The sequence below is a fragment of the Bufo bufo genome, chromosome 7 (genome assembly GCF_905171765.1).
Source record: "Bufo bufo chromosome 7, aBufBuf1.1, whole genome shotgun sequence".
In the NCBI taxonomy this organism is placed as follows: Eukaryota; Metazoa; Chordata; class Amphibia; order Anura; family Bufonidae; genus Bufo; species Bufo bufo.
The window spans coordinates 32,988,059-32,999,038 of NC_053395.1; the positions used below are offsets into that span (position 1 = coordinate 32,988,059).

Below are 10,980 nucleotides of genomic sequence, written 5' to 3' on the forward strand. Positions count from 1 at the left end.
GGAGCAAATCTGCAGAACACAACTGTGCAGTTTGACCATAAACTGCTGCAGGGGGTTTCTGGGCGTTTAATATTGATCTCCTATCCTCAGGATAGGTCGTCAACATGAGATCAGCAGGGACCCAAATCTCTGGTGAAAGCCACGGCCTCCTCCCAGCTTACCAAGCACAGCGCTGTCCACAGGATAGCGGCCGTGCTCTGTATTGCAGCTCAGCCCCATTCACTTGAATGGGACTGAGCTGGACCTAAGCCCTGTGACCGGTGAAAGCGATATCACCCGCCTAGGAAGAGGATAGGTTATCAATATTAAACACCCGGAGGACTCCTTTAAATGCAGCAGGGTGGACTGATCCGTGTGCTCTATGAAATGCTGAAAGTGAATTTCCAGATAACATGTTTTGCATAGGGTTCTAATGGGCATGTTGGGTGGAGAAGGGTTAACAAGGCAAAAAGGGGAGACGTTCTACCTCCTATAGGATGGAGTCCTATCGTGCCAAAAAAAGTGGGCTGAGGCCTCCTGGATCAAACCCAAGTCTATGGGTAATTTTAAGGTGGAATTTTTAGAAATCATTTTTCTATAATTCACCTTTGGATCATGGAGTAAAAGGAGCCCATTTGAAATGTCAAACAATTCCAGGTTTACCTTGTAGTCTGGTTCTTTACTGGCAGAGTTTTAGCACCGAAATATACTACAGGCCCATGTGCTTCCCCTGACCATCATGAATGGTCTAGAAAAAAAAAAAAAGGGGATGGGAGCAGACTGGCAGCTCTCACCTTCGTCAGTGTGAGAGACCATTTCAATGCAGCAGCTTAAGGTGCTTCAAGAGTCCAGCTCCAATACCTATACACAATAGATCAAAGTGCCTTAAACAAAAAGTAAATACCCGATTCACTGCCACAGCTGCTGCAAATACGATACAGAACACCGGCAGGAACCTGGTAAAAGCTTTAGTCCTAATGAAGGTCATGTTCCCAGTGGTGATCATCTCAGGCACACACACTAAGGAACATCCCCAACTTGTTAAGACCAGAGCCCAAGTACAATGAAATTAAAATATCACTTCCTTTGTCCAAAAGATATACAAGAGAACAGGTTCTTCATTTGGGCATAAATCCGGAGCCTAAAAAAATAAGTGGAAACATTCTCTTGAGGAACTTCAAACTTCCCCAAAACTGCAAGCAAGACCTACGAGAAGTCAAAAATATGACTAACACCAAGAAGGCCCTCCTGGAATTATAACAAGCTGGTATAAAAAGTACCAAAAAGTTAACATATTTCAGTCACTAGGGAACGTTAAGGACATTGGTGCTTTAAGATTTGGTCCACTATAGGGAAAGCCATTTAAAGAAAATATAAACTATAGGTAGCTTACAGGAAGCAAATGTTTAGCAGGCAGGTCTTCAGCATACATTCTATAAGAATAGCAGACACTGCAAAGCAATTTTATAAAAGTCTACAGGCTTTGACCAAGCCACACGACATACAAGCACCAAGTATGTCAGCCTTCAGGCTCTGTTCCAGAAGTCCGCACACCTCAGCCACACGAGGAGGTGCGCTGTGGAGATAAGCTGTCTCTTGCTGCTCGAGCAGAGACAGTAATCGGCCGCACAGCAGCCTATGAAATCAAAACACTGTGCGTTCCAAGCACAGCACCGGAGATCGGCGACGTTCACAGCAAGGGTAACACGTACAGGTCCCACATAGCCCTTTGGATACCAGGGAAACTTGGGACGAGTTTGAAGAAGATTTGTAGTCTTCTAATAGGCAATAGTCTTGGGGCACCAATGAGTGTCTGGATACAACAGACAATGAATGGATCTGAATCTGGAAAGAAAGAAAAGATGTTTAGACTTTAGATGAGAGCAGGTTTTATCTACATGTTACAAATATTGGGGGTTCATCCGGGATGGTGGGTGCATAAAAAAAAAAAAATACATGACAGTGAGTAGTCAACTTTGGTCCATAAAAGAACCATAAAAATGTTAACTGTAACACTAAATTCTCCTTACCTTGAAGGATCCTCCTCAACCGAAAAAGCCCCCTTCATCAGGATAGCGTTTCTCTTGTTTTCAAACATTCCATAACTTAATGTCACCTGGGGGGGAAAAAAAAGCTGGTTACAACCAAATTTCTTCCAGTTTGACTACATGGGACAGAATCTGTATCGCATTCTACCATGTACATAACTATACTATAGTAAGGGTTTACCCCCCCTCCCAACAGATTCTGTTGCTTACCTGATTGTGGATTTCACTTTGAGGAACTTGGTGCAGGTTCTCCAAATGAGAATGAAAAAGGTTGCTTCTAATTAATTTCACCCCCAGCACAGACTCGATGATGTAGCCAATGGTGCAGTCATCAGGAAGCCTGATCTTCTCTGCTGTGTTCATAAAGTGTCCACCACTATTACAAAGCAGGAACCACTTATTACTAAAACGTCCATGCCAATCCTCAGTCTAAGTAGAAAAACTTCAGGGCCCTAAGCATGTCATGGTATTTTAATATATTGATCCTTACCTTGCCCAAGGACTCATTTTCAATGCCAGCCCACGGCTGATGCAAAAGCCAGCTCCACCAGTGGCAAACCAGAAGTTAACTGGACGCTGAGAAGATGATATATCATTAGTATAGTGGTCCAGGTTAAGTTTAGAAGAATATTGTCCAAAAAGTTCTCATAGGCTAAAAAAAACTAAACTTCCAGGTTACTTACCATCTTGCTTTCACTGATTCTCTCAGTTGCTTGGATGGGTCGATCTAAACTTGGCTTCCCAATATAGATGTCATTGGTATGAGAGTAGCGAGACAGCAATTTTATCAGGGTCTTCACATTAACGTAGTTGTCATCGTCCACGTGGCAGAACCACCTAAGAGAAGCAGAAGAAGCAGAAATTAGCTATAAGAACATACCAGCACCAGGAGATTGTCTACAAGTTCTCTCAATAAACCATTTCTGTAATTTTTGGGGGGACTTTCTGACACTTACTTTTTGTTGGACTCTATGAACTTGTCATACTCCACGGCCATCTTGCAGGACAAGGCTTGACGACTGTGAGCTGCCGAGCAGTTTGTGCTGATGACGTTTCCTTTAAGAGAATGGTAAAAAAAATATGGTTAGAATGGAAGAAGCTTGAAAAGAATTATGGGTCATGGTCACTGCAAGCATGGTTTAATACAGCTGCTGGGGGGGCGAGGGGATAAGGTTACAGTAGAGAATAACACATCACACGCTGGGGGGGATGGAGGTAGCAGATGGAATACGACATTGTCACCTCGCAGAAAATAGGGGGGGGTTGGGTAAGCTCAAGGGAAGGGGGGGGGGGCGGGAGATGTGAAAGGGTTAATTACAAGTCAGGCCTCCTCAAGCTATTTTTTTTTTCAAGGAACGCTGTCCTATTGAGCATGGACTTTCCCAGATCAGGCCACCTGTTACTGGCTGTGTGCTTCTCAATAGAAGCTGCATCAGTAGTCTGAATGGAAATAATTTACATGAGGATAATAAAGGCCGTGACCCAGACTCAATGGGGATAAGAAAAAATACACAGGCCGTAGTGGTACAAAGCCCACCCCTCTGCTGGTGTTCCAGCCCCCCACTATCCATACCGGTTAATACTATAGATTACACCTCAGCAGTCTAGTTAAAAATGTTTAAAAAAAAAAAGGGGGGGGTAAAATGCAGTCTAAGGAGGACGACCAATTGGAAGGATTAGCCCCAACAAAGCCAACGGGCACTTAACCACCTCGCCTTATTCCTATATCGACATGTTAACTCTCAATTCAATGTTATATTGGTTTAGACTCAAAGTTATTTTGTAATAAGCCATAAAATTACTAAAATTTGTCTTTTAATTTTGCCTCAACTTTACTATTTTTTTTTTTGCTTTAACTTTGTTTCAGCTCTTTACTATTTTTTAAATTTGCTTCCACTTTACTATTTTTTCCCATTTTGCTTCAACTTTCAATATTTCTCTACTTTTGCCTGAACCGTTTACCATTTTTTCTCTTTTTTAAATTTTGCGTAAATTTTTTTTCCCCCCCTTCTGAAATATTCCCAAAATCTCAATACAATAAGTAAGCGGCAACCCAATCTCACCTGTCTTTCGCTGCAGCTCTTCGTCTTCCCCGTCCGTGAAAATGTAAGTCTGGAAGATACAATACCAACAAAAGGGAACATTAGATTCTGGATGCACCTGGGAGTCTTATTCAAATAGGGTGCAGAAAAGCAGATGGTTGAGAGGACAGAGCATGTAATTTGGGACTACCCCCGTGCAGATCCACAAGCAGTTTCTATTGTGTGGGGAGGCTTTGAAAAAAGAGACAGCTGTGATGGTTAAATAAAATTCGAGGATAAAAGCCCCGAGGCTGGTAAATGACAATGGAAGATTTAACTCCCGCACTTTGTTATATGGGCTAATTTACGGAACCAATACACAGGCGCTATGATCGTAAGATGCATGCAATAACCTATTTTCCCTCCTTGCATCTACCATGTCTCCATGGGACGTTATCTGCAGTAAGAGCAGCTGTTTCTGCGGCACGAGACTTGGCATGGCTTGATCGAGCAGAGGGCGCTGCCAGCCTTAACACCTGCCTGCCACTTTGCTTTCAAATTCTTATTTTTGCTGTTTTCACGCCCCCTCAGCAGTTCCAATGTAACTCAATAGCTCAGTAAAGCATCAGGCTTATGGCCCTGCCAGGCTGCCGGCTACCTTCCTTACCCCGCCCGCCGCCCTCCCACCGGCTCTACCTTCTCCACCTGCCTGGCCGCACTCTCTTATTGACACAGCTAAGGCTAAGCAGATGTTGGCCGTCTCTGTGGTTAGGTTTTCATTGTGCGCTTGTATTCTTGTGGGCAGGAAGATATTCACAACAGCAGAAAACACAAGTCCCATCAATCAGCTTCAGAGAAAGCGAAGGGAAGGGGAACGTGGTGCCAGCTGCTACTTGTTTTAGGTAAAAAGATTTTTTTTAAAAAGTAGGCAACAAAAGCAAGAAAACAGGGCAACAAAGGACAAAGAAGTAGGAGGGGCGTGCCCCTGGAAACCGGCAGAAGTGGTAGCTTCACTGTCAACAGTCCTTGACGCTGGCAGTGGGTATTCTTTATGTCAGGGGGGAAAAGTTGGAAGCCTGTTTTCTAACAAAAGAGGCTAAATGTCGGCGGCTAGCCTTAGACATTGAGGGAATATTTAAGCTGAGACATGTCCCTCCTTATTAGCATACAGCTGGCCTGGTTAAGCTTGGGGTATTGAAGGGAGAAGAAAAGAAAATGATTGATGTGGAGACCTATTCTTCCTCCTCTGGTACCCGAGGAGGGTGGATGAATGAAGAGGGGGGTTAGGGCTAGGATTATTTATGGAGGTAAATTTAACACAAGAAAGGCAGAAATTGGTTAAAGTGGCTATTGTGCCAACTAGTAGACTACACCCCCCTCCCACTCTATCTCCTTAACTTCTGAAGGCCACATTTCCCAAAGGGTCAACATCATGAAAGGACGCTGTCCCCCGGTAGAGCAAGTAGGAATGTATGGCATTTACTTTATTGTAGTTCTGAGGAGCCTTCATACTATAAATAGATAAAAAGACAGTTTATTGCCAGGTCCCGCTAAGAACAATCTGATCCCGTGTCCATCACCCTTCCCCTCCTTCTCTGCTGGGGCCTGAAGAGACAATGGGATGATTCCTGGCTAGAAAAAGAGTCTGCTTTCTTCATGGATGGACAGGAAAGGAACAGCATGAACCCCCTTTTATTGGAAGGAAACTCCGGAAGCTTGTAGACTGCTTGCCTGCTCCTTGGAAGGAAGGGACGGCCTGTTTAAAGCCCTAAGTGTCACCTCTTGGGAGATATCTGTGATCTGCAGAATTGCTGCCTCACACCCCTTTCCTGCCAGGCCCATGACTTAAGGAGCCCAGCCAGGAAATCCAAGTAAACCCAAACAATTAACCTCTATCTCCTCGAATGCAGGAACTTGGGCATTCCCAAAAGTCACGCTCAACGGTATACAAATCTATCCTCGTACAGTAACATGGTCAGTAGAAACGTAAAACTTTTTGGATCTTTAGGTCTGGTTCAACAGAATCCTTTCTGGAAGGAGGGAGGTTAACGACCTAAGGCAAAGTACAGAGTTCAGCAAGTGTTGATTGTGGTTTATAAAAAGCCTCTGGAGTTTTACAACTTCAGTAACATGTAGGTGACAGTGAATGTCAAGCTGGCAGGAGAGCAAAGTGACAAGGCGTGGGGAGAGGAGCTTCATTACTGCTAAACTTACAATTTATTTTTATAAAAATTTGCAAAAATGTCCATCATTTCATAACAGTTTCACTTCAGTGACTCATTGTCATCTCCGACGCTTCTGAAATTCTAAATGCAACTTCTGTTTTTTTTTGTTTTTTTTTACATCGACTTTTTGTCCTCTGCGCTTCTTGAAATCTCCAGTTTCGGCCACCAAATGTTCAGGGTTAGGGTGGAGGAAACGTCATTGTTCTAAAAATCAGCAGTTTAAATAATGACAGGATGCCAACTCCTCTCGTAACAATAGAGACCACCGCTGTAGGTGTAGACAATGAAAGACCCCCCCCTCCTCCTCTTTGCCCCCCTAGAGGTCGGCTTCTGATACTTTCGTGAACAATGGGGCAGCTCCTTTGGTAAATTTCACTGGTGTGTTGCGGAGTAAGGGTGGGGGGGGGGCTGTCGATTTGGTAACTGCTATGTATGCAACTAAGGAGGGACACACAACTTACAGGTTGTGGTGCAATCTCTGATCTTGGACATGAATTTTCTTTTAAATTTGAATTTCCCGCTGAGGTGCCAGGAGACAGGTTTGACAGGATGATACCTGCTCAGCTGACGGGAGGAGGAACGTGACTGACTGCGATACACCTGACTCAGCAGGTGAACCCAAAACAGTACCTCTCCACCCCCAAAACAGGACAAGCCGTTCGTCCCTAGCAATTAAAGAAAACACATAAAAATTACCTCCCCACCCTTGTTTTGTATATTTTTGGATTCAAAGTAAGGTGGGGAAACAACAGGTTCTGCCATCTCATGTACTGGTTGGCCCCCAAGAACTTGCTCCAGGAGCTCTTAACCAGTCCTTTCCAGTTAGAACTGATTACATTGGACCATAAACTCAGGTATGTTTATACCTCAAAGACCAACGTGAATTCTTACAGCCCCGGTCTTGTTGATATATAAACAGAGCAGCATGTCAGAAGCATGGCGCGTCCTTCCTGAGCCGTTACACCCGAGGACAGAGAATGGCCTGGTCACTGCCACCGATGCAGGCACAAGTCTCGTCATTGCCACAAGGCCCGTCCAGGGGAACCTAGGTGTCTGATGTGTACACACCAACCATGCATATACTTTCCATGGGCGCACGTTCTACAATGTTCTAGCATGTAGTCTCAATGTGGAGCTGGATGACATCAGCAGTCAATTAACCCTTAAAGTATTCCCCCCTGTCACTCAAGGATATCAAATACTCCAAGAACTATCTAGGTTTACCATTACCAAGTCCACTCTATGGTATCTATACATCCAATAGTCCCTAAGGGGCAGCCACTGTCCTAAAAAAGCTCACTATACCTACTCGGATACCACAGCTTAATAAGCGCCAGAGGGCAACGCTCTAGCAGCAAGCCACCAATGTAATGCTACCCCATAGTGATATAATAACTATGGATAAGAAGAGCTGGCATGTCAGAGGAGGCCCATATTTTAATAACGAGGAACTCAAGATAGTTTTGGTTTTCAATGACTGACACACAATAGAGCTAGGTAACAGTATAGAAGACACCAGATACCTGATCTACTGTGTTCCTCAAAGACACCTAGTCCTCCAAGGACATAAAAAAAAAAAACATTGCAAGTTATGGAACTGTCAGGGTTAAACCTCCAATAATGAGGCAAGATCAGCAAAGATCTACTTTGAATAAAGGCATGAGTGCCAATAATTGAGGTGAAGCGCGTGTGCGAGTGGGCGACTACTCTGTTTTGGGTTAAACACTGCATGTTTACTACCCAGGGGCATGATCAGGAGTGAGCCGACTGGAAATTCCACTTGCAACCTAAAGACCTGGCATAAAAACAGTAATTTAGTAAGAGCTGTTGACAAAACAGAATATCACTGCTGACTAAATCTAAAAAAATAAATAAATGAAGTCTCATCTTTTGAAAAGGAACCATTCAAAGGTATTTGCATAAAATCTTCCAAGGCTCTGAGTAGTGCTCTTAAAGGGACAGCGCTGAGGCTTAGCATTGTAGAGTATTACCCATGAACCTTTTTTGAGGCTTTTACTGAACATACATTCAGTGGGTAGAACAGGATTATCTCGCACGTCCGAGTAGCTGTCAAGCCATATCTTAATGAACCCAACGCCAATTTCTCTAGGTGTGAAAAAGCCCATTCTAAAAAGCCTACTTCGGTTACATTTCCCTCAAACGGCTGTCCTTCAAGGACTGTCAAGCCTGTCAAAGGGGATCCCACAACGCTACCTCCATCCTTACTATTTTACTAGCCAACCCCCCTCCTCCCTTGTCTTTGGGGCTTCACTGGCCCACATCTCTAGGCAACCTGACCTGGACACCGCAGCGATAGCTTGGACTTAAGTGTTCCCATGATAAAAGCCTCATGGATGAGGCAGCAAAAGTCTTTCTCCTTGCTTGGAGAAAAGGGGCATTGTTGTCAAACGCAGAGGGACAGCGTGAGAGAACAGACTCCGTCCCTGGGAACTCAAAACTGCCTGCAAAACAATGGGAAACCAAAGAAGACATTCATTCTAAGGGATGTCATTCTATAAGACTCCTGAAATTTATCCTCAATCCCCCTGATCTTCAATGGAGACTTGGATTCCCATTCAGAAGCGTTTTTTTTGTTTTCTTAAGGAAAAAAATGTTACCATGAAAACTCAGAAGCATAAGAATTTACCAGGTAAAAGAAGACAGTCAAGACTTTCTCAAAAGCTATGACGAGTTCTTCGGGAAGCTTTGTAGTCTATTCTAGAGCATGGCACCTCTACTCAACATCTCAAGTGTTGGTGAAGGTTCTTCTCAATGGGTCCAAGTAAGGGTAGGTTCACATAGAACTTTTTGGATGAGGTTGAGGTAGATTTTACTGCAGGTTTTTTTGGCCAAAGCCAGAAGTGGATATGAAAGACATTTACATCTACTTCTTGATGGATTCACTTCTGGCTTTGGCTGCAAATCCTGAAGGTAAATCTGCCTCAAAAACTCCATGTGAACCTACCTTCCCTATACAGACATAGGACAGCCCTTGTAGAAGTATTTGCCACACATCATAAATTTATGTCATGTAGTCCACCATGCAAGGTGCAACCTAAGGGTTGCAAAAGACATTTTTTTGTGGAACCCCGATTTTGCTCATTTCCCATTTGACTTCTAAATTAAAAAAAATGCAAAAAAGACAAAGGATTTAGCTTCAGGTAGGAAACAGGGATGCAAAGTATTGGTAGATATCCAGGTCCCCTATAAGAGTGCTCAATAACCATTCTTCAACCACAAGACCATCACAGCTGTCACCTTCTCATTGCATGCCAATGTAGAGAGATAATATTGCAAGAGACCAGGACAATTACAAGACCCTCAGGTGACACAAGGGGCTTAGTGGTCACCTACGGGCCACCAGGGTGAAGGGGGGTGTGTTAAATGTTTCAAAAAGCCTCAAAGTTCTCACCTGCTCCTTGTTCCTGGAAATCCAAGTGTCCATGAGAAGGTCCATCCTGGGGCGGTGGAACTTCTTGGTGGTCTTCACTGCTATGAACACATCATTGGCGGTGATGTCCTCCACTGGGGGCTTGCCGGTGCCTTCTGTGGATGGAGTGGCCACCTGCTCCACGTCTCTCCTCACCCGGGTCAGCTTGTTGATGTAAGCCGAGAAGGTCTGTGCCCCCTTGGCAGAAGCTGCAGAGACTTCTTGCCTCCCCACAGCGTTGGCAGGAGCAGGTTCTGCTTCCACCACCAGATGGTTCTGCGGAGAAGCCTCCTCCACTTCTGCTGGCACCTCCATCACCACCACCTGCCTGGTCTGCTGGTCCACCATGAGCACCAGCAGGCAGGTGACAGTAGCCCCGACCAGGGACAGCAAGAACTTCTTCCCGCAGCTCTTCAGCATTGTGTATGGTCCCGTATAGGTGACTGCAGCCCGTACTATAGATCCGCCGTGTGCAGCACACACCTCCCTCCTCAAGCTCTATTCACACACTGGCTTACAATGCCGCCGGCTGGGGGTTTAAAATCGACTAGCGCACGGTCACGCCCATCTAGGAGTGGCTCACGCCTAGCCCCACCCTTCCCTTGTCAGGACGCTTTCAAGGGCGTTGCATTGGGGGCGTGGTTACCCGTAGTCACACGAAGACCTGCCCGCCCATCAGCGTCTAGATTAGCGTGCTTGGCGCGTGGTTAGCGACAGACACGCCCCCGGGGGGGAGACGTGCTGCGACAGTGCTGCGACATTTAGCGGCAAATTCACTTTTTTTCCTTTGGGATCGGAATGACAGATTGCGCCCAATTCAATATATAAATAGTATGTGTGTTGGCGTCCCAGCATATCCTCCTTAGCTGACCCCTTTCTTAGGATATTTTCACACTCCTACAGACTTTCAGAGGCTGCTCCGTTCCTTTCCATGCACACAATGCGTTTTTTTTCTGCGTCAAGTGTGAATACAGCCAGCGTTTTATGCACCTGAACTCACAGCATTACAGATCCTTATGATCAGTCAGGAGGCTCCTGGTGTTATATGCCTATGTGAAGCCAGTCTTAGATTGTAAGCTCTTTGAGCAAACTGATATAGAAAAGCTCTGCAGAGTGTGGCAGGTAGGGGGCGCTCAGAAGGCACTGAAGCCCTTGCCGGTTGTCTGGGATACCTATAGATCATGGGTCAGCAACCTTCGCTGTGAAACTACAACTCCCAGCATGCGCAGTTGCTCGTCTGTTCTTGTTAGGCCTCATGCACACGACCGTATTTTGTT

The 10,980-nt window shown here is 45.0% G+C and overlaps 1 protein-coding gene across 1 annotated transcript; it reads right to left on the minus strand.

The window, feature by feature from the left end:
• Positions 1 to 348: 348 nt before the first annotated feature.
• LFNG (LFNG O-fucosylpeptide 3-beta-N-acetylglucosaminyltransferase) lies at positions 349 to 10,197 on the minus strand. Its single transcript, XM_040440040.1, has 8 exons — positions 9,686 to 10,197; positions 4,091 to 4,139; positions 2,984 to 3,083; positions 2,711 to 2,864; positions 2,518 to 2,603; positions 2,238 to 2,403; positions 2,010 to 2,095; positions 349 to 1,824 (listed from the first exon to the last, which is right to left on the minus strand). The coding sequence occupies exons 1-8, from the start codon at positions 10,121 to 10,123 to the stop codon at positions 1,758 to 1,760; spliced, it is 1,146 nt and encodes a 381-aa protein (XP_040295974.1). The 5' UTR covers positions 10,124 to 10,197; the 3' UTR covers positions 349 to 1,757.
• Between the last annotated feature and the right edge of the window lie 783 nt (positions 10,198 to 10,980).

Coding starts and splice junctions, on each gene's coding strand:
- LFNG (XM_040440040.1), bottom strand. CDS start 10,123: ATGCTGAAGAGCTGCGGGAAGAAGTTCTTGCTGTCCCTGGTCGGGGCT. Junction 3,084..4,090: donor AGAGCTGCAGCGAAAGACAG/GTGAGATTGGGT, acceptor ATTCTCTTAAAG/GAAACGTCATCAGCACAAAC. Junction 2,096..2,237: donor AAAGTGAAATCCACAATCAG/GTAAGCAACAGA, acceptor TTTCCCCCCCAG/GTGACATTAAGTTATGGAAT.